Below are 26,769 nucleotides of genomic sequence, written 5' to 3' on the forward strand. Positions count from 1 at the left end.
TCTCAGCTGACGACTGCAGATTTGGAGAGTTCGAGCACTGTCAAGCCTCTCAGCAGCTACAGTATCGGACAGAAAGATAGGGCATTGGGTTTTTAACGCACCGTGCACCCGTTGGGCCAAGTTTATGTGTGGTTTGTATGTGTTTGTGTGTGTGTGTGTGTGTGTGTGTGTGTGTGTGTGTATATGTGTGTGTGTGTATGTGTGTGTGCATGTGTGTGTGTGTGTGTGTGGATGTATGTTTGAATGTGTAGTGATGTGTGTGTTTGTTTCACAAGTAGGTCGTTTCGGATAGATTTGTAAGTAGCTTTTTTGTGTTTTGGGTTAGGTTTTTGGTGTGATAAGCAGGACCACCGCCCTCGTGATCAGTGTGTTTTCGATATATTAACAATGTTACGGTCTTCTTTCGCCGTGGTCTTCTAAGGACATCCGGTTGACTTGCGCGTTTCGGTTGTCCAAGCGCGTTTCAGTTGTCTAAGCACGTTTCGGTTGTCCGAAGCGCGTTTGCCACAAAAGTGCGCGATCGTTCCATTACGAACTCGATCCTTTTGCGCTTAATGCCAGCAGCAGCCATTCGCTTTTACATATGGCGCTGATAATCGGTACAACGTTTACCTCGACCCATTGTTACTAACATTGCTTGCTTGGACCGTCAAGAACGCGCTGGTTAAAAACTTGGACACGGCTGATCCCGTGCTCTGCCTGCGTTCTACTTCTATACGCGATGAATTACATCGTTGTCGAGCAGCGAAAACTTCGCATGGATAAAAACTATCAACGAGTACGCGAGTAAGCGTCTTCCCTTCAAAATCGAGAACAGAATACTGCCGCGCTCATGAAACAAAACGCCCATTGAAAAGAACAACTGCGCGCCAGCTCAATGCACGCACAAAGTTTACCATTCGCACACAACGTGCAACGCAGAGATGCACGAAGGCCTTTCAATGGCGTGCACTGGAGAAACACCTGTGAGAGAATGTCGAGTTCATTGCTATTGTGCGTGTGTCCATTTCGCACCGGTGTCGCATTCACATTCATGAAACAGCACACCTGCGTTTTCGTCCGAGGAACAAGAGCTGCTGTCGATGCAAACTTTAGTTTTTATCCAAGTGTAAACGCACAATGTTTCACATGATAACACACATAATAAGAATAATTTCAACGCAATATGACATCATGGCAAGCTATGGCACTTGCAAATACACATTAAAAAGCACATTCACTTTCTACTACTACACACACACACACACACACACACACACACAAACACACAAACAGACACACACACACACACACACACTCACACACACACATACACACACACAAACACGAGTAACGTGGCAAAACAAGTGCACGGTGCATTGAAAAAAAAGGGTCCTATCTTAATGTCCGTTACTGTACCTGCTCGAAAGATCTAATGGAAAATGTTTGTTGGGTGTGCAGAGAGGATGGAAACAACAAGAGAAAGCGTATTTGAAAACATCAAAAACAAGAGAAGGGAAGGCTCCGAGAAATCACATTGTGGCATTGCCCTTGAAAATAAAAAAAAAAAAAACAATTTAAATTGTTTTTAATATTAATAAAGGAATCAAATCAATGTAAAAGATAATTCTTCCGAGTACAAAGCTGGCCCCAGGAATATCTACCTAAGATATGGCCACTGGTTTCGCGAGCTCAACCAGTACGCTCCCGTTGTGCTTCCCAAACAGCAATCTAATGAGGGAAGAGATCGCACAACGTGCTCGCATCACGGCACACACGCGCACGGGAATGCTCAAACACACAGCGAGAGCTGCTGCACGACAACAATTGTTTCCCACTGTGGAGGCTATCTCGCAGAGTGCGGCCGCACGTGTAACATTGGCCGTCTACGACGCAGTCGTTCTCGGGACTTGTTCGTGTCGGGCAGCAAGAGAACCGTACTCGCGCACCGGGGCACGGGCGGCTAACGCAAAACACAGAGCAGAGTACAGAGAAAGAGAGCAACAACGACAACAACAACAACAACAACAAATACACGCAAAAAAGCATACATTAAGTATACATATACATGTGCCGATACATGTATATATATACTGTACAGTTCACCAGCTAAACCATTCGCCCCACCAACCCCTCCGACTGTGGCTGTGTTTTCGTTTATCCATGTTTATCTATTGCGCTCTTCCCACTTTCATCCCCTAAGTGTGTTTGGAAAGCTGTATGTATTGTTCCCGCCCCAGCATCATCTCGCTGCACTGTTCAATTCTACACATATACACATAGCGCGTTGTATTCCGTATACACCTGTATTTTTGTGTTTTTAATTTAACAAAAAAGTCCTCCATTCCTGTCTGAAATTATCAAACATTTGTTTTTGCGCAAATGTGTTGCATGGGTTGTGTGTGCGAGCGATAGTGTTTGTGTCTCTATGTTTGGTGTAAAAGAGTTAAGAAAAACAGAGCAAGAGACGAGCAGATCTTCTCGACTGTATACACTAACCAGATGAACTATACGTGTGTGTATGTGTGCTCGTGCCTTTGTGTGTGTGTACAACTTTTTTGTAAACAAATCATCCGCAAATTCCGAGTGCTGCCCGTACATTTAATTAGCAAACAGAGAGGCCTCTTGCGGGTGCACTTCCTATAGCTCTAGTGACGTGTTTTTGGTGCGTTCATCAAGACCGAATCGAAAGTTAGAACAGTGGAGAAAAGGAAACAGAGGAGATTACAAGGAAGGGAAAGAGAGAGAGAGAGAGAGAGAGAAAGAGGGAGAGAGAGCGAGTGAAAAAGAAAGAGAGAGATACAGAGAGTGAAAGCGTTAGAGAGCGACACAGCAGGAAAAAGAGAGTGCGTTAGGTCGGTGCCCCCTTTTGCCATATTTATTGATTTACCTAGGCCGTCGAAGCAGTCGTGTAACAGCAGCAGGTAGCTGTAAGGATAGGTGAAGTTTGTATGGGCCTAGTGGAGCTTTTTGTTTTTCTATCTATTTTTTGTTTGGTAGTGGAAATGGTAGTTCTTCCGACGACGAATGAGCCTGTTAACAAGTTTGTTGCGCAATCTATGCGAACTGCAATGAACGGCAGCAATGGTGCAGCACCGATAACAGATCAACCATAAACAGTCCTTTGCTAGCTTCAGCTGCTGCTAGCAAGAAGTGTATTTTGGATAAATATATATGTATTTGTGTGTGTGTGTGTGTGTAAGTGTGCTTGCGTGTGAGGATGTAACCAAAGCTGCTCTATTTGCTTATCTAGCCTCAAAAAATACCACGAGTGGCTCCAGGTAGGCAGTACATCTGCTCGAATGAACCAACAGAGGCCGCTCAAAACCTCCAGAAACGCTTTGTTGCGCCCTTTCCGTGGCGCTGTTGTTGGCGAATCTTCCCCCTCAAGGTCAAACAGAGAACCGAGCATCAATTAGCATCTGACGGTATTTACACTAGAAGCAAAAAACACAAAAAAAGTACAACAGCAACGCTGCTGGTTTAAGGTAGTGCAGGGTAATCTCTGTGGGGGTAAGGGTCAGGCAAAAGTCGCGGGACCTGCTCTCTGGGAACGGCTGCTCTCTACGCTGTTGTACCACACACAGCAGAGGATTTCGAAATGTATTTCCTGGTTCTGGTCCAGCACGGAAAATTGCGCTCATTTTCGGCAGCGCGCCGTTTACGCTACACGATTGAGTACCTCCAGGCACCAGGTAAGCAGATATAGCAGGACGGTAGCTTGGTAGCTACCTTTTATACCCACGCACGACACAACCAGGAAGGCAGTACATTTGCTACTCGGCCGGGGTTGTATCGTTTCTTTGTGTCGAATGAAGGATAGAAATTGAACAGCAAACAGAGTAGGCCGTTCAATTGTAGCCCAAGTTCAGGTACTGCAGCGTAGTGGGAGGAGGAGGTAAAATGGAATTCCCTTATCATGAGCAAAAAGGAAGCAGGCTTATTATTAGATTATTGCGATTGTTGCGATTGCACTTGTTACTAGGCAGTTTAATGGTCTTGGGGCAGTTAGGGAAATCCGGTTCGAAGGACCAAATCATTTTGGTTCCCGTTTCAAACATAGCTGAGTGGAGATACATTTTACCAAAGCAGCCCTTTGACCTTTCGACAAGCTTTGAGCGATAAAGACAAAAAAGCTCTAAATAATAGTACAGAATCTCACGTGGATAAGCAAAAAAAAAAAAAAAACTATCACAAAAGCTATGTTCTGTCCCGGTTTCGAGTACCCGCTCTGGGCTAGATGAGTGTATCGTGTTCACCTGTGAGGCGAGTTGCCTACCATTCGGGCGCAAAAAATAGATTGGCCTTATTCGCTCCAGAACAAGCACCCACACACATACACACGCTTACATGCGCTCATACACGGTTACACGTGTTTGGTGTTCGAGAGATGCAGGAGACTATGCTTGGCCTAGGGGACCGTGCTATCTGGATTCAGTTCAATTTAATTAGGGACCGTTTGTTGCATGATTCAAAAATAGGATTAATACAGGTCAGGAGCGACAGTGTGTGTGTTAGAGGAAGAGACATGTATAGATATATAACGAGAGGGAGAGAAAGATAGCCAGATATATACACAAAAGAGAGAGAAAGAGCAAGAAAACAGAAGAAAAAAACGTTTGCGCGCAGCAAGTAGTAACGGAACATAGCTGAAACGGCGGAGACTTTAAACTGAGTTGGATGCATTGTGGAGCAAGCTAATCTGCCCACAAACAGGCGCGGAACATACGTATACGCCCGTTTGTGAGATTGTTTGTTTGATTGATTAGTAGATCGACTGATTAGTAGAATGTTCTATTTTATTTAAAGCTTTCCCTCTCTTTATGTCTCGGGCTTCCAATCGCCCTTTTTTCTTTTGCCCTTTTTTTCGTTTCTATTTCCCTTCTGACATGTATTGCTTTCTACTTCGAGGCAGGTCGTCTTACTGATACTTCCGTTACATGCTAGAGTAACATTGTTATGTAACTAAGTGTGTGTGTGTGAGTGTATTTATGTGTAGTTCCGTCCCTTAGTAGTACGACATTAACCTGCATTATGTAAGGAACGGGCCAGCACCACCGCCAGAAAGCAATCAGATATGCATGCGTGTTTAGAGTGGACTTTTTAATTTCGGAACCCCGCCGCAAGACGACCTGCATGTGGGTGCTGTGTGTGTATATCTTCGCATGTGTGCGTGTGCGTGCGTGTGTATGTGTAGTAGACACAACGTGCCATCAGTCGGCCTGCATGCCATAGGCTACCAGTCAGTCAGTCAGCTTCGAGCGTTCGGAACGCTCCTGAAGAGAACTGCGTTCACCGCGAATAACACACGCTGCCTCGCTGTAAATCTTCGCTCGTTTTCTTGCTTCCGACTCCGTTTATTCTGTTATTATAATTTCGTTTATCAATGCCGAATCTACCTGCATTTCGGTAGTTGTGAACTGAAGCATACAAAATAAAAAAAAAAACAGGCGAACCAAAACCACAACCAAACATATCCCGATCAACCGTCGCTTGATGGAAAGCGGACGACGAACGTGCAGTGAAACTGACCTGTGTGTACCATCATTCCCTGTTGCAGGAAAGCATTAACGGCTAAACGATGTTAATAAAAGAATATCGTATTCCACTGCCACTGACGGTAGAGGAATATAGAATAGCTCAGCTGTACATGATAGCGGTAAGTACTACTGTTTCTGATCATCTCCAGCAGACGCGGGCAACTCTTCCCGACTGCGCGCGCAACAAGTGTGAAACACCACGCATTAGTTTGTCGATCCTGCGCACTCTGCCACTCCTCCTCTGTGCTAGCGCAGGCTGGCGCATGTTTCTGTCGTAGTGACGCATCTTCTTCCCAAAACACCTTTTCCCCAAAAGGGCACCATAGATTTCTAGTACCTGCGAGAGATTGGACACTAATGACTTTATCCACCCCCGCTTGGCTCTTCGCGGACTTGGAGTTGTAGTTTAGATCAGAACACAAACTCTAGTCTGGAGTTTGTATGTATATTGCCTGAGTAGATGTAAGTGTTCCAATTCCAATCCTATAGCGTGTAGTTTATGAAGAGAACAGACACCAGACAGATCCGGAGAATATAGAGAGTCGAGTATAAACATTAAGATTTAATGATCCGACCTGTTACACGTAGTCAGTAAATGTACGTTTGGTTCTGAGACCACAAACTCTCAGCTGTGTTGTTGTAAGATCTGTAGAGACTTCTGCCCTAGGGGGTCTCTTTCTCCTCTTAGCAGACAAGCAGCCGCTTGCTACTTGATAATTACTCATACGTTCAATTTTGCATCTGGCTTACCCACCACAAAGTTGATCGTTCAAAGCTACAGAGCAGTAGATTGCTTGGATATCTCTTACGGGGTCAATTTCCCGTACATAGCACGTAGTATAGCTCTTTCAACATTCCAAACCTGTTACAACCAACAAAGCACAGATGGTTGTTGGAGTCAGTAGTATCGACCAGTCGACTATCAAGCTATGTTGGCGCGATGTCTAGAATATCCACACACACACACACACACACACACACACACACACACACACACACACACACACACACACACACACACACACACACACACACACCCGTAAAAACGAAGGTGATGTAACGCACGTGTACATGTTGCCATTCTACCCTATCTTGTAACACTACCGTTTTCCCCTTGCTCCATTTCTTATGCCTCGTGGGGTGGCCTCGTGGTGTCACTGGTGTTGGTTTTCCAGCAAGCTTTTTGCGTCCCTATCACCCCCTTAGCCTTAGGCACCGGTGTCGGAAATCAAGCCCCGTATGGTACATTTGCTACATCGCTGTAGGGTGTTCCTGGACAAGGTCGGGTCGTAGTGAACCTTTTGCATTTGCGTGTGTGTATGTGTGTGTACACTCGTCCCCATTATCGCCGAGATATCGTGTACTGCGCCATTTACATTTTCATGCACGCGCTTTTCCCAACATTGCAGAAAAAAAGTCGTGAGGAAAGTAGCGGCGCTGGCAGCGGGGTCGAGATCATCGTGAACGAACCATATCAGGACGGACCGGGCGGCAATGGGCAGTACACGCGCAAGATCTACCACGTCGGCAGCCACCTGCCGGGCTGGATCAAGGGCCTACTGCCGAAGAGTGCGCTCACGGTCGAGGAGGAGGCGTGGAACGCGTACCCGTACACGAAGACCCGCTACACCTGCCCGTTCGTGGAGAAGTTTTCGCTAGAGATCGAGACGTACTACTTCCCAGACAAAGGGCACCAGGACAACGTGTTCAAGCTGAGCGGAGCTGACCTGCGCAACCGGATCGTCGACCTGATCGACATCGTCAAGGACCAGCTGTACGGGGCGGACTATACGCGCGAAGAAGATCCGACCGTGTACTGCTCGGAGCGTACCGGGCGCGGCCCGCTCTCCGACTGCTGGCTGGACGAGCACTGGGAGGAGGTACAGGGCAAGCAGCAGCCGACCGCCCGCAACATGTCGCTCATGTGCGCTTACAAGCTGTGCCGGGTCGAGTTCCGCTACTGGGGCATGCAGACGAAGCTGGAGAAGTTCATCCACGATACCGCGCTGCGGAAGACGATGCTGCGGGCGCACCGGCAGGCGTGGGCCTGGCAGGACGAATGGTACGGCCTGTCGATGGACGACATCCGGGAGATAGAGCGGCAGACGCAGCTCGCCCTGCAGCGCAAGATGGGCAACGAAGAGGGTGGCAACGAGCAGGACGGGGAGGGCGAGGAGGGCGAGGGTAAGTGTGATGCTGCTGGGCCTGCCGCTGTTTTGGCAGGTTTCGGTGTCGTAATTGTCGGTGTTGTTTTTTTTTTTTGCTTCGGCAGGTACCAAAGCGGCCACCGAGCAGGACAATCGAAGCGCCAATCAAATTTACTCGATCGAAAAGACGAACGAAAATTCGACGCCTCACATGGAGAAGAAGGAAGCGATCCCGATCATCACGACCACGGCGGAGGCGGACCACGGTGGGTCCGGTGCGGGCCGACCATACCGGAAGGAAAAACCGAAACCGTCCGCCCCCAGCTCCGAGGAGGACGACACGCCAGATGGGAAACAGCAACAGCGGCGTCGGGAGGAGGACGATGAGGAGGAAGACGAGGACGAGGATGATGAGGACGAAGAGGAGGATGAGCGACACGGTGGAAGCCGCGGGCAATCTCAGCAGGGCGCCGCCTGCTATCTGCGCAAGCAGAACAACACTGGCTCCAAGAACAAACTACATTCACCGCTCGGCTCCGCACACAGCTTCGATTTGCAGGTAATGACGATTGGGCACTAGTGATGGGTTAATAGCACATTTTTGAGGAGTAAGATCATCCAAATTCCTGGAGAAAGTCGGAGCTGGAATCGGAGCCACGATTTCAGACGAGTCTGAGGCTGAGTTCAACCGCTCCCGGCGACTCTGGATGACTCCGGATGACTTTGGCTGAGTCCAGACGACTTTAGGCCAATCCCGACAACTCCAGATAGTTCTAAGCTGGGTTTGTGATTTTCAATTGGGTTTGAATTGAAAATATAAAAAATACGAGTTTTCAAACCCGTTGGAAATCTCAACCAGACTCGCTCGGACCTATCCGAACCTGCCCGGAGTAGTCCAGCGTCATCCAGAGTCATTGATATTCGTTCGGAATTCGTCAATCATCTTTCTTCCCGAAACATCCAGATTCGTGAAGAATTGTCGAATCGAATCCGGTGTAAACATGCAACACTGACAATGAACCCCCCCCCCTCCCCTACCCTTCTCTAATGGTTCCGCTCTTTACAGGTTGCCAACTGGCGCATGGAAAAGCTGGAGGTGGATTCAAAATCGGGCTCGGAGGAGGAATTTTTCGACTGTCTAGGTAGGTAGTCGTATGCACTTGACAGCTACTGCTGTTTCGAAATCACCCACACTACACGAGAGAAGTGACATTTACGTAGTGTGTGCGTCATTCGCGTGCTGTTGCGGGGAAACGTATTTAATGTTGTGTCATTCTCCATTCATTTTTTAAATTATCTTTGCTCGTGTTTTTTGTTGCAAAACGGACGGTTTGCTCGTAACAATTCATAGTACATGCGCATCTAATTCATTATACTTCACTGAACCTGAATGCAACTGAAATAAAGCAAATGTCTTTAAGCGTTTTCAGTTCATTCTATTTAAATACAGTTCGAGTATCAGTTACTTGTACGTAGCTACAGTAAGTTAGAGCAAAGGAACGAGTTCCTCTCCATTACTTTTGATAGCAAAACTTTCAATCTCATAGAACATAGATCGTAAAATAGCGTGTGCAAATGCATTCTGTGTGTTGTGTACCATAAAGTGTTACAGCAACTGTATCTTCCCAGTTCGTGTAAACGGTCGTGACTTGAATTTGAATTAGTGCAATAAAATCGTCGTTAGAAAAATGGTTAATAATTACAGCACCCTCAATGTACTGCAAGACACATAATGAATACCGTCAAGTAGCGCAATGACCGTTGTTGATCGATTGTTTATGTTTCTTTTCCTTTTTCTTTGTGTTTGTGCATGCGGTTATGTTTGAACGTTAACTCAGCACGCGGTAGGTGTTCGGTAGCGCGATATCGCGTCGACAAGTGTTGTACGTGATGTTTAAAATCTCTCTCTCTCTCTCTCTCTCTCTCTCTCTCTTTCTCTCTCTCTCCCTCCCCTTTGTAGGTGATATGGGCGAAAAGGCATCGCTGGTGAAGTGGAGCTCGCTGGAGCTGCTGGCGGAGGAAGATGACAGCCCGCAGCTGGCGCCGAACCACCGCAACCAGGAGGACAGCATCTTCAGCCAGTCGTACCTGCAGCGGGTGACGTCCGAGCGGGGCACCCGGCGCTCCTTCCTGGGGCACCATTCGTCCAGCATCGACCGGGGCACCGGGCACGGCGACCCCTCGCCGCCCGGTTCGCCCGGCCTGCCGTCCTGCCCGACCACGGTGCTGGTGCTGATCATGCACGCCGGCAGCGTGCTGGACGCGAGCTCGGACATGACCACCAAGAAGTCGGACATCACGACGTTCCGCGGCGCGCTCGAGTCGGTGATGCGCCAGCACTACCCGTCGCTGGTCGGGCACGTCGCGCTGCGGCTGGTCGCCTGCCCGGCCGTCTGCTCGGACGCGCTCGGCATCCTCTCCAGCCTGAGCCCGTACTCGTTCAACACCTCGCCGTCGAGCGCGGACGTGTCGAGCCTGGCGGACGTGCCGATCGGTGCGATCCCGCTGCTGGCCACCTGCTCGCCCGACTTCCAGGAGTCGGTTAGCCGGGCCGTGTCCTGCGCCAACCAGACGTTCGCCGACTTCCTCAAGTCGGACGAGGGCCGCGGCTTCAACGGGCAGGTCGTGCTGATCGGCGACTCGATGGGCAGCGTGCTGGCGCACGACGCGCTGTGCCGGTCGGCCGCCCACCAGGGCAGCGAAGCGTCCGGCCTCAACCACATCGCCGACTTTGCCGAGGGGAACGATCTCGACGCGACCAAGCTGTTGACGGCTCCGTCGCCCCGCCGCCGCTCCTCCTCCACGAGCGAGTCGCGCGTGCCCAAGTTCGAGTTCGAGGTGGGCGACTTCTTCATGTTCGGCAGCCCGCTGGCGGTGATCCTGTCCGCCCGCCGCCTCTCGGACGCGCGGTACGGGGCCAGCAAGCCGGCCTGCACCCAGCTGTACAACCTGTTCCACCCGACCGACCCGACCGCCGCCCGGCTCGAGCCGCTGCTGTCCGCCCGCTTCTCGATGCTGCCGCCGCTGAACGTGCCGCGGTACGCCAAGTACCCGCTCGGCAACGGGCAGCCGTGCCACCTGCTCGAGCTGATCCAGTCCAGCCCGCAGCTGTTCGCGGACGGCGGCCCGGCCGTCCCGTCCGCCCGCCGCCTCTCCGACACCTCGATCCAGAGTGCCGCGTCCGGCATGATCGACAACGTGCCGCTCACCACGATCAACCAGCTGCAGCAGCGCTGGTGGGGCTCGAAGCGCCTCGACTACGCACTGTACTGCCCGGAGGGGCTGAGCAACTTCCCGTCGCACGCGCTGCCCCACCTGTTCCACGCGAGCTACTGGGAGTCGAGCGACGTGGTCGCGTTCATCCTGCAGCAGATCGGGCGGTTCGACGAGCCGGGAGCCGCCGGCTACGGCTACGAGAAGGACGTGTCGAGCTTCCGGCCGTCGCAGCCGCGCGAAAAGTGGAACAAAAAGCGCACCTCGGTCAAGCTGAAGAACGTGGCCGCCAACCACCGGGCGAACGATGTGATTGTGCGCGAGGGCGAACCGCAGCGGCTGGTCGCCCGCTTCATGTACGGGCCGCTCGACGTGATCACGCTCGCGGGCGAACGGGTGGACATACACGTGATGCGCGATCCGCCCGCCGGCGAGTGGCAGCTGCTCTCGACCGAGACGACCGACAAGAACGGGCGCGTCAGCTACATCGTGCCGGCGGAGCAGGCCTGCGGGTACGGCATCTTCCCGGTGAAGATGGTGGTGCGGGGCGACCACACGTCGGTCGACTTTTACATCGCGGTGGTGCCGCCGCGCACCGAGTGCATCGTGTTCAGCATCGACGGGTCGTTCACCGCGTCCGTGTCGGTCACCGGGAAGGATCCGAAGGTGCGGGCCGGCGCGGTGGACGTGTGCCGCCACTGGCAGGAGCTCGGCTACCTGCTGGTGTACATTACCGGCCGGCCGGACATGCAGCAGCAGCGCGTCCTGTCCTGGCTCAGCCAGCACAACTTCCCGCACGGGCTGGTGTCGTTCGCCGACGGCCTGTCGACCGATCCGCTCGGCCACAAGGCCACCTACCTGAACAATCTCATCCTGAACCAGGGGCTGATCGTGCACGCCGCGTACGGCAGCAGCAAGGACATCAGCGTCTACACCAGCATCGGCCTGAAGCCGAAGCAGATCTTCATCACCGGCAAGGTGCGGTCCCGCGTGCTGGCAGCGTTTCCCTGCCCGCTTTGCGTAACGGTGGTTATTTTTGTATTAATATTTTATTGTTTTTTTTTTTCTACTTGCATTTCCCAACCACCAGGTGAGCAAAAAGCACCAGTCCATGGCGACACCACTGACCGACGGGTATGCCGCGCATCTCAGCTCGCTGATGACGGTGGGCGGCTCCCGGCCGGCGCAGGGCAACGCCCGCATGGTTATACCGCGCAGCTGCTTCAACCTGCCCGGCCAAAATCAATCCATTCGCAGGCGAAGGTTCGTGCCGGGCTAGGCTAGTGGGCGCGGGCGGAGCCCAGCGCGAACGGACACCGGAACCGGCACATGGAACCAATCGAATCAACACTAACCCCAAGGCAGCCAACAATATCCTAAACAGGGCCCCAGCAGCAACCCTTGCAATCCATGCCAAAAAGAAGAAACTGGAGGAAGAGGAGGAGGAATAAGAAGAAAAAAGGGGGGGGGGGGAGATAATACCTAAAGCCAGTAACCAAACGGAGAGCGACAGCGTATAGGAAGAGAACGTAAAAGAAGAGGAGAGAAGAACAAGAGGGAATAGTAGTAAACATATATAAAAGCACTATTTAAGAGTTGCATCCTGTATAGTAGTTGTTCGGCAGGAAGGGCAATAAGTGGAGTGGAGTGGAAGGCACGAGAAGCATGAGCAAAAGATGAAGCAGCGAACCCCGTAAACCAAACGATATTCCTTAGCGTGTAAGCAGCGTTATATAAACACACGTGCACCAGTTTTTTGTTCGTTTCTCTCTCGCTCTCTCGGTCTCCCTCTCTGTCTCTTCCTCGATCTCTCATAGCTTTCGGACGTATCAGTTAAGAATCGGTACAGAGATGTGGGAGTCCCCCCCCCTCTCCTCAGCAATCTATGATATATATATATAATATATATTAGCCAATGGCAAAGGTGTGGAAGACCACAGTGCGCAAAAAGGCATTTGCGACCAATACGAAAGATCTGTCAACAGGAACTGTTATGTGTTATGTAGCGAAACTTAACTATAGTGAGAATGATATCATCAGTCGAACATGGTTCGAATAGAAAAGGAAACACACACACACACACACACACCAACACGATACTCAAGCGATCACCAACTATCACTGGCTAGTGACAGGCGACTCTAAGGAAGCTTGGCAATAAGAAGCGAACCCTACAGCAATAATCCTGCGCCCCTGCATTATCTCTCGAAGCAAAATCCCTCGCGCTCTCTCTCTCTCTCTCTCTTTTCATTCCATACATATTCCTATACACTCCCAACCACCCCACCCCTCTCCTATATCCTGTCTTTGTCTTACTCATACAAAAACCACCAGCACCAGTGAGGCGATTATCGGGCAAGCACGAGAAAACACATACACACACACACACATATAGGTGCCAGGCTCTAGGCGAAAACAGGGGATTGCAGCCATTTGTAAAAATAAATCAGGATTTCTATGCAATATTCTATTTTGTCACATGGTGAGTATGCTGTGTCACCTTGCAACAATATCCCAACCACCATCCCCTGTTACCCCATCCCTTCCCCTAATGCATGTTTTAGTACAAATCGACCACTCACCCCTCTCTTCGATGCTCCTTGGTTTTGCTGCACACGGCACCCCCGAACACGAACTATTTCCGACTGAGGCTAACCGCTAAACTCGTTCACTTCGTTTCAGGTACCTGGCTTAGAAGACTGTCTCTTAAACCGGCTGTAAAGAGGAAGAAACCCAAATTAAAACAAAACAGAGAAAAACGCAAAAAAACGCATACAGATATGAAAAGAAAGCAAAGGGAATAATAATATAAATAAATTAAAAAAAAACAACTACAGATGAATCTATGTAACAACAACTCTAATAACAAAGCGAACAAAACTCACGCGGAGAAGGCGCGAAAAGAAACCACAGAACCTGTTTAAAACGTGAAGCAAAACAAAAAAAAAAGAGAAAGATACCGTTTATAATTATTATAACCTTGTTATTCGAGTATTGTTGAGCCTTATCTCGGTTTTTGTGTTTTCACAATAATGAAAAGGAGTGGTGGTAGGATGAGGTGGTAGACATCAATTCAATGTTCTGATATATACAAGTCGAATCTGTTTGGATATGTAATTAATTTGTAAGAACGTTTTACCCGACGCGGATTGGGCACACACACACACACACACACATACATACACACATCCACACATTTGTGGTGCGAAAGTGTGCGAACATACCTACAAAAACCAAAACAAAAAAAAAACAAAAAACAAAAACAGTGGAAAAGGGAAAAAGAAAATTGCAATGTTGCTGGTAAGCGGCAGCAGTAAAGGAACAAACAAAAATCCCACGCCGATGCGCACCTAATTACTGAACATATACATATAATGGATACAACTTACATATAACACCGCGGGAATAGGTGTCCAGAACTGGATGGTAGTACAGTGCAAACGTTGTAAGAATCTATACATATATACATATATACATATAATATACATCTGTAGACGTATTATACAGGAGTCATCCAAATGTTCGTAGTTTGAGGCAAACGTCCGTTAGACGCCCGGCAATGTGTTAGAGAGAGAGAGAGTGGGGGGGGGGAGGATACAATGAACAGGGGACAGGAAACCCTGCCCAGGGCGGGTTCCTGTATAAAGCAATGAGGTGCCCACTCCGCTCACCTAGATGGGGAAGCACTGGGGAATAGAGGAGAATATATTCTAAAACTTTGATGTTTCTTTACTGTTAACGTATGGAAGACGTATGGATGTGTGTGTGGGTGTGTAGCAACTTGTAGTGATTTAGAGGTTTAAAACCTGCCCCGCTCCCTCTCCATTCAAGAAAGCAAGATTGAAAGTAAAACAAGCAAAGAAATGAAATGGGAAAAGGGGAAAGATGACAAACTAACAGCTGAAAATGATGGGGCACTTAAAAGAATTAGGAAAAAGAATGCGATAGCAGTACATGTATGTGTTGAGTGGTCAAAATAAACTGAAAATCAAACTCTGAAACCAATGACGACGTAATATTGCAAGAAGATGTGAAACGGAACTTGTAACTTGTAACTTTATCTAGCAGCGCCGCAACTGCACACTATACATTACGGATTTACACACGCACACACACACACACACATACACCTCAACATGACACGAACACACTCACAGTTATGCAAGGCGAGTGATTTGGAAGTCTTCTCATAAAAAAAGCAAAAGCGAAACAAAAAAGCAAGAAAAAGGCTGTCAATCTCTGAACCCACTACGCAAGAGCTGCGCTGCTCTGCTGTAGTAATTACTCGTACCATACGTTGTGTCTCTCGCCATGATTATTTATCCTCCGTCACGGAGCGACTATTGCAAGTATGGATGGAACGCAGAAACCGTACCCATGGGATTAAACCCATCAGAGAAGTCCATATTCATGTATGTGTGTGTGTGTACCAAATGTACTAACAGTTGGGTTGACAGCTGGTGTCACTCTACCACATCCGTTACTAGGTATAGCCGCTACTTAAACTAGGTCGATGTCCCCATTCATGTTTATCATCGCAGGAATACCACGAACGGTTAAAAGCTCCGTACACCCATATTCACAACATCCGCACATCCACTCTGTATAACACTTGTACACAAAAAGAGCAGCTCTCGACGAATTTACACGCAGCAGAAGGAACCCGAGCGAGGAACAAAAGTAACATACACTCAAAACAAACAAACAAACAAACAAACAAAAAAGAAAACAAACGAAGTATTCTATTCACTGGACAATCTTTGACTACGATCAAAACTAGTACTATTACTTCTACTATTGCAGCTGCTGCTACTACTTCCACTACTAAATGCAAACTGAAAGCAAACGGAAGCAAATAAACAAATGAAATCGAACCCCAGTTCCCCCGCTTCCCACTCCCCCTGTAAATCAACAAAGGAAAAGGTTGTAAAAGCGAAACGGCTGAATGTTGTATAAGTGTAAAGAATTATTAGCAACTCCAACCGTCAGTGAATCGTTAGCTGTATCCACGTTTTGGATGCGATCTATACTGCATACACAGTACACACATGCACACAAATATACACAGACACACTGACACGCCCTACAAACGAAGATTTCAGCTGACACTTGGCTATACTAAGCGGATACTATGAATCAGTTGCTTACTCGTAAAGTGATGTAATTGCTTGTACATTAATAAATGATAATAATAAAACAAACCATTGTTGGCTGGGGCCTGTCGCAGTGTACATATGATGACCATTTGTAGCAACTAGTTCATTTGGCACGGGCTAGGACGCAATTTCAAGGGTCCGCTTTACTGTCAGGTATACGCTAAAATAAATGGCTCCCAAACCCGATCCAAATTGGAAAATAAGGATGAACCATTAATTAACATACGGATCAAGAAACCGTACCAGTTCTGGATAGCAGAACTTGAACTGATACTGAATCCATACCGTCCTGGGATAAGTCACGAACTCAGACCGGTCCTGGAACTAACTTATCCGGCGCTACAACCGCTCTGTGGTCTTGGCCTGCCTCAGGAGTTATCCCGGCCTTAATGGCAGACGCCTCCACTCCATCTTGCCACTTCAATTTGGGCCTACCACGCCTCCTCTGTCCTTGTGGACGGCGTTAAAAAACTTTACAGGCTGGATCCTCCATTTCCATGCGTACAACATGGCCAGCCCACCGGAGCCTGGCGAACTTATACGCTGCACGACGGTGATGTCGCGATCTCTAAGGTGAATCTTCAAGGTACCTACGACTTAGAGATATATTCATCTTGGGGAAAATAAATTAACACGTTCCTATGGAGTATCCAAGCAGCAACTAAGGAAGTATGGGACCTCTCATGATCGCCAAATAAAACAATTTTGTGAACTACTATTTAAAAATTCACCTTACAGAATCTAGGCATCCGATTCGTATATTTAGCTTAGGGAGACTTTCAACTTGAAGAGACAGCACATGTATGGCTGGAACAGTGTTCAAATGATCATCTTCGAGAAACAATCAATTGTAATGTTACATTGTTCACACATACCATGCAGGTTTTCTTTAACGGAAGCTATCAAGACGATCACTTCATTTGACAATAGTTGCACACTTCAGCATTCCGCAGCGCTCTTCCCATGGCTCTGTAGAGCGAAACATCGCAGAGCACGCTTTACTTGCGTTGAATCGGCATAAAATGTGTTCAACTCTATGGAGCAGCGTTCACCGTAGGTCGTCGAACTAAAGCCAGTCAATGTGCTTAGGTCCACGCGAATACACGTAGATTCCACTGGGGTCCACTGTAGGGACACATTATTTACTTTGTAAAGCAATGGGTCGGTCTCGTGGTACAGTCGTCAACTTAACGTACGACTTAACAACATGCCCGTCATGGGTTCAAGCCCCAAATAGACCGTGCCTCCCTACGTAGGACTGAGCTAAGCACACTAGTGGTTGTTGTTGTTTGTATAGTTTAATGAGGAGTTCTCCAACGGAGTTCTTTCGCCTTTCACACTAGTGGTACAGGCAGGTTGTTGTGCCAAAGAAGAAGAAGATGTGTTAATTATTAATATTCGGCGTCAATATTGGTAGAGTTTATGCTTGAAAATTTTATACTCAAGAAAAGTGAAATGTTTATGTCGATGGTGTTTCGGAAGTAACTAGCAAACTGCTATCAAACCTAGTTGATGCAAAAACTCTTTAGACTCTGAGCTCTTAATTCCGAGCCGTATTTATAGGATCATCAAAATGGTTTTCTTTTTTTTATTATACATCTTTGTTTCACTAGAGCGTTAATTTGAGAGATATACCTGTATCATACAAACATTTACTTCACCGTTCTCTAACCCAAATGCGTAATAACTACCGGAACAGAAACGCAACCAAGCGTCGTTGCACGGTTTCCCGCAGGGCTTTTAAGCTGTTTCCCAAACATTTTGAATCAGTCCCACGGTTTAACGGTTACTTCTCACCGTAAGAATGATTCAAAAATTTGCGAAATAACAGCCCCAAATCCAGGGAAAACCCCCTACGCATTATAACAATAACCGACCGTTGTTTTTTCTTTGTGGAAATCATGTTCAGAAACTATTGTAGATACATAATGATTCGTTACGTGCGGAGCATGTCATGCTCCTCGTAGTGCAGAGCGGAGAATCATTCGCTACTTCTTCTTCCGCGGGCAGTGGTTACTGCGAATCTGCTGGAACACATCCACAATTACAGTAGGGGGCGGAAGGGAATAAAAAGGAACAAAACAAAACAAAACAAAACAAAATCAACAAAACAATGATACCTTATCGAACTAGACTATGGGCGCGCGCAAGTGTGTGCTTCTATTTCTTCCCCAATATCCAGTTAAGCAACACCGTTGACGCGCTCTGCTGTGGTGCTGTTGCATCTGCATCGGCTGCAATAAAGAATTAAGCATGAGTGTGTGTGTGTGTGTGGAAGGTGTACAAATAAACCCGTTCTTACCCGTCACGTCTGTGCCCGCGATTTTGGCTGCCGCCTCGACCGGCATGTTGGCCAGATCGCGCTGTATCAGAGTCAGCTGGCGGTCGCGCTCTTCGCGCTCCTCCTGCCAGCGCTTCTCCTTCGAGTAACTGATCGACTGCAGTTCGGACAGCTTGGAGGTGAGGTCCTGAGGGCCGGACAGGCTTGAGATGGGTCGCTCGTCGACCGGCAGGCTGCCGAGCGAACGGTCCGGCGAGGCATCGATCGAACACTCCCCTGACGTGCCGTATTCTAGAACGAAAATAAAGGGGGAAATTTAAGTCAAGTGAAAGACCAAACGCCTGCCAAAAGGTTGCTGCTGCACCTTGCTCTCCGGGAATGGGGCCCGCTAACCGCATCTTGTACTCCTCGTGCATGCGCAGCGCGTTCGACAGTCGCAGCTGCAGCGTGTCGCGCTCCTGTAGCAGATTGCGCAGCTCCAGCTCCAGCTCGTCGCACCGCATATCGCGCTGGTAGATCATGTAGAGTGCCAGCTCGAGCTCAGCCTGTGGCACCCGGTCGCCGGACGCTTGCTGTTGTTCCGGCTTCGGGACGGCCGACTCGCTACCGCTCAGCCCGGACGCGAACAGCTTCGTGGGATCGACGCGTGCCGCCAGCCGGGCATATTCGGCGCTGCGCAGGGCCAGCTGCTCCTTGAGCGTCACGATTTCTAGCTCCTGGCGCTCCAGCACCTCCCGCACGGTTGCGTCATCGACCTGGGGAGTGGTGGCCAGCTCCGTGCCGGCAGTGCCCGCAGCGCCACTCGACGCTCGCTGCAACAATTCCGCACGCTCCCGTTCCAACTCCTCCACCCGTGTCTGCAGGGCGGTAAGCTGTTGATCGGGGGACGCAGCGACTGGCTCCGCCGAACCCGCGTCCTCCCGCTGCAGCTGGTCTAGCGTCGAGCGGAGCATCTGTATCTCGACGCCCTTCGCGTCCAGTTCGAGCAGTGCCTTGTTGAGCCGATCCTCGAACTGCAGATCGTGCAGTATCTGCTGGTTCAGCACCTCCAGCTCGCGGCCCATCTCCGTCTTTTCCTCCTCCAGCAACCGGTTGGTGTGCTCCAGCTCGGCCAACTGCAGCTCCAGCGAGTGGCTGGTCGACTCGGGCACGGTGGTCACTGATGCCAGCGCGTCACTGCCCGCCGACTGTAGCTGCGCGTTCCAGCGCTGCAGTTCGCTCAGCTGTGTGCGCAGCTCCTCCACGCCCTCCACCTCTCGGGCGAGGTGCTCCAGCCGCGCGTTCAGATGCGCCACCTCCGATTCGCGCATCTGCAGCGTGGCCGTCACCTGTTGCACTCGCGCCCGCAGCTCGTCCACCTCGCCCGATGGCACAGGGCTCGAGGCAGTGCCCGCTTCGCGCAACATCTCAATCTGCCTGTCCTGGTGCTCCTTCACCTCGGTAAGCTTCTCGCAGGCCGACTCGAGCAGCTCGAGCTTCACCGCCAGCGCTTCCTTTTCGCGCTCCAGCTCGACCACCTTCTGCTCAAGCAGCGGGTCCTGGCGTAGTGGCTGCTGCTGCTGCTGCTGCTGCTGCTGCTGCTCCTGCTGCGGTTGCTGTGCGTCCAGCTTCACCTTGCACTCCTTCACCTTGCGCAGCAGCTTGCCCGACTTCACCTTCAGGTCGGTAATTTCCTGCTGCATGAGCTCCTTCTCCGCCTCGAGCTGCTGTATCAGCTCGCTCTTCTCGCGGATCGTCTCCTCCAGCCGGGCCGTATCGCCCATGCCCCAGCCGGCGTCGTCCCACATGCCGAGCTCGGGCTCGGGCTTCGGCGCTTCGGGCTGGCCGGCGGGCGACGCCTGGCTCTCCTCCAGCGTGCGCTGCAGTTCGGCACACTCGCGCTCCTTCGTGTCGAGCGCACTGGACAGCTGCTCCTTGCGGGCAATTTCCTGCGCCAGCGTCTGCTCTGCCGCCTCCAGCGCACGGCACTTCTGCTCAAACTCCCCGCTAAGCTGCTCGTACCGCTGATCGGCCGCTTCCGTTTGTCGCTGTAGGTCCGCTTCCACCGTCTGCAGGGCGCGCTGCTTCTGCTCGCACTGGTCGAGCAGCGTCTGGTAGCGCTGCTCCGCCTCGCCCGTCTGCTGCTGCAGCAAATCCAAATCTTCGTTCAGCGCCCCGTTCAGCGAGGTTAGGATGGAAATGTTCGTGCGGTCTTCGTGCGTCTGCCGCTCGAGCGAAGCGACGGTGTCGCGCAGCTGGGCCAGTTCGCGCGTTTGCTCCTCACACTGCGCCCGCTGCTCGTCCAGACTGGTCTGCAGGCTGGCACGCGCCTGGTCCAGTTCGTGCAGCTGCTGCTTCAAGTCGTCAAGCTCCTGCGACTGCTGCTCGGATTGACGCGCCCGCAGCTCGTCCGACTCGCGCCGCAACAGGTCGAGCTCCTGGTCGCGCTGCTTCAGCGCTTCGTTCAGCTGTTCCTTCTGACGCTTTTCATCCGCCAGCGCTGCCTGGGTCGTTTCGTGGTCCTTTCGCAGCTGTTCGCACTGCGCCTCGATCCACCCGGTGCCTTGCGTTGCCACACTCAACGAGTCCTGCAGCTGCGTCAGCTGACCGCGCAGAGCCTCGTTCGCGGCGGTGAGCCGCTGAATCGTGTCCCGCTCTTCGCCCAGCTGCTGCTCGAGGGCAGCCAAGTTCGTGCGTAGGGTAGCGCACTCCTCGCCCAGCTCGGCATTGCTTTCGTTCGCTTCGCTCAGCTGCTGCTCCGCTGCGAGACGCTCCTGCTGTGCCGTTTCGAGCAGTTTGCGCAGCTCGATCAGCTCGCAACGGTGCGATTCCTCCAGCTCCTTTCGAGCTTCCAGCGCCTGCTGCAGTTGCTCCTGCGTGGCGACTAGGCGCTCATTCAGCTGCTCAATGTTGTGCTCTCGCTCGACTGCCGACTGCCGGTGCTGCTCAAACGCCTCGTGACCGGCGTCAAGATCCGCCCGCAGCCGCTCGATTTCATCGCGCGCCTCGAGCAGTTCCGTTTGCTGCGATTCCAGCGCGCCTCGATCAGCCACCACCCGCTCCAGATCCGTCCGGACAGTGGCCAGCTGCTGGGCGAGCCGTTCCATTTCCTGTTCTCGCTCCAGCCGGCACTGGGAGCGCTCGCTGCGTGCCGTCTCGAGTTCCGCCTGCAGCCGTTCGATCTCGCCGGTCAGCTGGCCCGTACGTTCATCCGTTTTCTGTACCCGCGCCTCCAGCGCACGCACTGCGTTCACTTTTTCGGCCAGCGTTTGCGTCACGAGCTGATCCGTCTCGACCAGCAACGCCAGCCAACCGAACACATCCTTCGGCGGCTCCTCCAGTGGGCTGTCCACCGTGGGGTCATTCGCCCGACGACTCCACTTCTCTCGGTACTGCTCGATCCACCGCTCGGTGTGGCGCAGCTGCTCGGCCATCCGGCTGTCCCGGTCGTTCGCCACCGTCAGCTCCTCCTGCAGCTCGGCCAGCCGGTCCTCCAGCCGCTTGCACTGCTCGTGCTCCGCCCGGACGGTCGCGTTCAGCTCCTCCTTCTCGCTCTTCAGCCGGCCCAGCAGTAGCGTCTGGTTGTGGAAGTCCTCCAGATTGCTCTGCGTCATGCGCAGCTCGTCCTCCAGGTAGGCGGCCCGCCGCTCCCACTCCAGCAGCCGCTGCGCTTCCTTTATCTTCTCCTTGATGATCACCTTACACTTCTCTATCTTGCCGCTCTTGTTCGCCAGCTCGTCCTGCAGCGTCTGCATCTCACCGCGGCACCGGTCCAGCTCCGCCTGCAGCGATTCGGCCGCGCCCGCTTTGAGGCACAGCTCGTCCCGTGCGGCCGCCAGCTGCTCGGTGAGCTTCGCCACCTCGTCCCGCTGGCCCGCGCACTCCGCCTCCATGTGGTACTTTTGCTCTAGCAGCCGGTGCAGCTCGTTGTTGAGATGGTGCAGCTTTTGGCCGAGCTGTTCGTTTGCCTCCTGCAGCTCGCTCGTCGCCTCACCCGTATCGACGGGCGATCCCGCACCGTCGATCTGCTCCTGCAGCGCACGGTTCGACTCGCCCAGCCGCTCCAGCTCCCTCTCCAGCTCGGCGCACTGGACGTTTTTCTTCTTCAGGTTGGCGGCAAACTTCTTCAGCTTCTCCAGCAGCTCCTCGTTCTTCTGCTCCACCAGGCGCCTCTCGGCCTGCGCCCCGTCCAGCCGCTCCTGGTGCTCCTCGACCGTGCGGTACAGCTCGATGATCTGCCCGTTGAGCGTGTCGATCGTTTCCTGCTTGTGCTGCAGCTCCGCCTCCAGCTCCTCGGTCGCCGTTTCCGCCACGCTATGGCGCAGCTCCGCCTGCAGGCGCTCTATCTGCTGCGTGCGCGCTTCCACCTCCCGCTCGAGCTGCTGCTGCCGCTCGGCACCGTACACCTTCAGCTGGTGGGTTTCCTGCTGCGCCTCGAGCAGCCTCTGCTGGATCTGCTGCAGTTCGGCCGATTTCGCATCGACCAGCGCATCGATGTCCTTCTTCAGCAGGAGAATCTCGTCGTTCTTGCTGTTCAGCTCCACCTTCAGCAGCTCCGGCTCGTCGTCGCCGCACGCCACCTCCAGCTCGTGCTTCAGCAGTGCAATCTCCTCCTGCAGCAGCATCACCTCGGACGCTTTGCTCTCGAGACACTTGACCGTTTCTGCCAGCTTCGCCTCGAGCGTGCTGATCGTGCCGTCCTTGCCTTCGTCCGTCTCGAGCGTGCTTGAAACGTGTTCCTGCTGCTGCTGTTGCTGGGATAGAAGCGCAATCCGTTCGCTGAGCTGCTCCCGCTCCCCGACACACCGGCCGTACTCCTCCAGCAGCTGCCTGCTCATTGTCACCATGCTTTTCGCACTCACCGTAAGCTTCTTGGCCAGCTGCATCTTCTTCTGCTTGTCCTTGTTCTTGTTGTAGTTTGCGATTTCCGTCTCGACCGCCACCAGCGACTGCTGGTACACGGTCTGATCGAACCCGGCGGCCGCTTCCGTCGGGGCGCCGCCCGCCGCTGCCGCTGCCGGCACCGGCACGACTGAGCTGTCCCGGACGGTGGCCAGCTCCTGGCGGATGCTTTCCTTCTCGTCGTTCATGATGCGCAGCCGATCCTCTAGGTCCGACTTGGCCGACGCCAGCTCGCCGCTGTACGTGCGCAGCTGCTCGTTCGCCTCCTTCAGCTTGTCCAGCTCGCAGATGTACGCCTGGTTCTCGATCGAGATTGCGTCGAGCTTTTCCAGCACCTCGCGTCGCTCGTCCGTGAACAGCTCCACCTTGTCCATCAGCTCCTTGCTTTCCTCCATCAGCTTCAGCAGGCTCTCGTTCAGGTCCTCCTTGCTGCTCGGTTTGCCGTCCGTACCGTCCCCATCGGGCGCACCATCACCGTCAGCAACAGCAGCAGCAGCGTCACCACCCTCCGCCGTGGTTCCACGCTTTTCCGAGTTTTCCATCTCCTGCTTTTCGCGTTGCGTCAGGTTTTCCAGTATCTCGATCGACTCGGCCGAGCTCACCTTCTCCAGGCTGAGCTTGTCGATCCGGCCGAGCAGTTCCGCGTTCTCGTCCGCGTACCCCTTCAGCCGCTGCAGCAGCTCTGACTTTTCCGCCTCCCAGCTGTGCAGCACGCGCGTCAGCTCGGTCTTGTCCGCGAGACACTTTTCCAGCTTTTCCTCCAGCTCGATCGAGAGCATCTGGCTGGCGATGCGCCCATTGTCGCCCAGGTCGGCTCCGTCGCCAGCGTCAGCCGTCGGCTGCCCGGCGAGCGATTGCAGTTCGGTGCGCGTGCGGTTCAAATCTTCGCTCAGGTCGTTCTTCTGCTCCTCGAGCAGCTGCATGGCGGTGGCCTGGTTCTGGCACGTCAGCTCCAGCATTTCGATGCGCTTCTGCAGCTCCGGGCCGACCGATTTGCCGGCGCCGTCATACGCGCTGCCGGCACTGTCCGGGGCACGCTCTTCCGCCTCGGCGAGCCGCTGCACCAGCAGGGCATTTTCCTCCGTCAGCTTTGCGACCGTTTCGTGCACGCTCGAGGTTTTCTTGAACGTATCGACCTGCTTCTGGAGCTGCTTGATTTTGAGCTTGCACTTGATCATGTTCTTGTTCGACTCGTCCAGCTGCTGCCGGAGCTTGGCCGCTTCCGTCTCGAGCTCCTCGTCGGCCGACCGGGGGAACAGCGGTTTCGGCCCGCTCGTCTTTAGCTTCTCCTGCAGCACCGACACGTTCGCCGTCATCACGTTCAGCTCGATCGTTTTCTCCTCCAGCGACTGGCGCAGCTCGTCCATCTGCTGGTTCATGCGCTCCGCTTCGAGCTCGTGCGCGGCCAGCGCCTGCTCGAGCGTGTCAATTTTCGCCAGCGCATCGTGCAGCTGCTGCGCGTTCGTGCCCTCCGAGAAGGGGGCGGGTGCTGAAAGTTCACAATACAATCTGTAGTAGCTGATGGGGAACTCGAAAGTTTGAACGAGATTCACCGCGAGGAAAAGGCTTACCTGGCGCTTTACTTTTCTTTTTACACTCGCTAGCCCTTTGCAGTGGATCGTATCCGTAGGACTCGAGCAGCCGTGATGCTGCTTCGTCGTTCGAAATGTGGTAGCTTTGTTGCAGCAACTTCATCTACAAGGATGGTACAGTTTTAAATAAAAAATAAAAAACCCCACAACGATCTGCTCCGCCCGCCCGTCACCATCTTACCTGCAGGTTGTGCAGCTCGCCCACCAGTTCGGGCTCGGGTGCGTTGTCCTCATCCAGCAAACCGTTCACCAGCCGGGACAGTGCACCGAGCTGCTCATCAATAATGCGCTCCTTCTCGTGCAGCTCGTCCTCCAGTGACGTCACCTTGCGTTCGAGCATTTCGTCGCTTTTCCGCTTGACCTGGGCCTGCCGCACGCTGTCCTCGAACTTGGTCAGCTCGTCGTCGAATTGCTCCTCGCTGTCGTGCTGCAGCTGCCGCACCGGCGTGGAGCTCGACACCCTCGCTCCCACCCCCGTCATCTCAGCGTCCAGAAACGAGTGGCTGCTGACCGAGCGCCACAACCTGTCCGGCGGATCGCCCAACGATCGATCCGCCGTGATATCCGCCAGGCCCGTGCTCGACCGGCCCACCAGCGTTTGCTGGGTCGCCTCAAGCTTGTGCTTGATTTCGATCACCTTCTCCTCGATCTCCCGCTGGCTCGACTCGCGCTCCGCCATCTTCAGCCGGTTCTGCTCGATCTGCTGCCGCAGCAGCGAGCACTTCTCCATGCCGTACGATTCCGAGCGGCCGCGCGGAAAGGCGGCACTGCGCGGATCGGGCCGCACGTCCACCGAGCCCGCCCGCAGCGGCACACCCTGGTCGATGGTGGCGAGCGACTGCGAGCTGGCGCTGGCGCTGCTCGCCCGGTTCAAGCGCGAGGTCGTCACCTTCGTCTTGAAGTGTGTCAGCCGCTGGGCGATGTTTTTCACCTTCTCCTGGGCGGTCGCATGCTTCATGTCGTTCACCACCTCCGTCTGGCGAATGATTTCACGCAGTGCGCTTATTTTGGCCTGCCGAAGAGCAGCGGGGAGGGAGTTTAGCATTGATTGCATTCACAGATGTTGTGATGTGAATGAGAGGGAGAGAGAGAGTGTGTGTGAGCATGAAAGAGGGCAGAAAGGGAAAGTTAATAGATACACGAACCTGCTGCTCTTCGAAGTTTGATTGGAGATTGGCTAAGTCCGGATCGTCAAGGTTGCTGCTGCTCGCCATGGTGACTGGGAAGGGTTCGGGGTGGGGGAGTTGGCAAAAGAAAAATAAAAATAAAAACACAGAATCGAATGTTTCCCGGAAGAAAGTGTCTGTTCAGAGAGAGGAGAAAATGATGGTTTTTGATCAATGTTTTTACTGCATTCCTCTGGGAATGGACGGGATGGTAAGTTTGTGCGTTTGCCTTCTTCCATTCCATTCCCGTCACACACACACACACTGTGGTTGCTGATTAACCTGAGTTGCCGAGGCCCGACACACAGCACGCCACTGCATTTGAAACCGCTCGGCTTACCTTGTAAAGCTAGCTAATTTATAACTTGAAGACAGAAAATAATACTATTTAAACTCAGGAAAACATTTTCGTGGGCTCGCTGTACACATCATCAACTGTTTCATGTTTTGACAGTGACGATTTTCGCCCGGCACGTCCGTATAAAAAGTCACCATTTCGCCCGTACACAAGTTGAGCTGTCATTGTGTTTTTCGCCGTTTATACGATTACAGCGCGTTCGAAATGAAAGTGTATTGTGTGCGTTGCCTTCGGTTAATTTGTCTTGCCACATCACGCAGTGACCATTCAGATTAATAATATCATAATTTATCGTGTATAAAACAGTCTCCCTAATGAAAAATTCAATATGATTAAATTTTGCAACATTAAAAAAAAAAAAAACAACGCATCCAATATGGATCAGATCCCTTCCTCCAGATTTATTGAAATTTACCATTTTGACATGCCTTCCGATAATATCGCATTCGATGAAGA

General features: G+C 52.3%; 2 protein-coding genes across 12 annotated transcripts; one reads left to right on the forward strand and one right to left on the reverse strand.

Annotated features, from left to right (window-relative positions):
* The first annotated feature begins 1,588 nt into the window (after window positions 1–1,588).
* LOC120955144 (protein retinal degeneration B) lies at window positions 1,589–16,083 on the forward strand. Of its 10 annotated transcripts, none has more exons than XM_049608191.1 (8): window positions 1,589–2,197; window positions 4,891–5,638; window positions 6,929–7,703; window positions 7,792–8,225; window positions 8,733–8,808; window positions 9,627–11,857; window positions 11,970–13,361; window positions 13,562–16,083. In XM_049608191.1, the coding sequence occupies exons 2-7, from the start codon at window positions 5,561–5,563 to the stop codon at window positions 12,156–12,158; spliced, it is 3,783 nt and encodes a 1,260-aa protein (XP_049464148.1). In that variant the 5' UTR covers window positions 1,589–2,197; window positions 4,891–5,560; the 3' UTR covers window positions 12,159–13,361; window positions 13,562–16,083. The 10 variants fall into 10 exon arrangements, with proteins under 10 accessions (XP_049464148.1, XP_040231768.2, XP_049464151.1 ...); XM_040375834.2 differs by having other exon boundaries at window positions 4,895–5,638; XM_049608194.1 differs by having other exon boundaries at window positions 5,393–5,638.
* Window positions 16,084–17,591: 1,508 nt separating this feature from the next.
* Window positions 17,592–26,426, reverse strand: LOC120948491 (protein lava lamp). Of its 2 annotated transcripts, none has more exons than XM_040364881.2 (7): window positions 26,296–26,426; window positions 25,935–26,092; window positions 24,971–25,801; window positions 24,769–24,892; window positions 18,681–24,686; window positions 18,338–18,607; window positions 17,592–18,269 (listed from the first exon to the last, which is right to left on the reverse strand). In XM_040364881.2, exons 2-7 carry the CDS (start codon window positions 26,001–26,003, stop codon window positions 18,196–18,198), a joined length of 7,374 nt encoding a protein of 2,457 aa, XP_040220815.2. In that variant the 5' UTR covers window positions 26,004–26,092; window positions 26,296–26,426; the 3' UTR covers window positions 17,592–18,195. The 2 variants fall into 2 exon arrangements, with proteins under 2 accessions (XP_040220815.2, XP_049464091.1); XM_049608134.1 differs by having other exon boundaries at window positions 25,935–26,008; window positions 26,296–26,419.
* Between the last annotated feature and the right edge of the window lie 343 nt (window positions 26,427–26,769).

Source organism: Anopheles coluzzii, chromosome X (assembly GCF_943734685.1).
Source record: "Anopheles coluzzii chromosome X, AcolN3, whole genome shotgun sequence".
NCBI classification, from domain to species: domain Eukaryota; kingdom Metazoa; phylum Arthropoda; class Insecta; order Diptera; family Culicidae; genus Anopheles; species Anopheles coluzzii.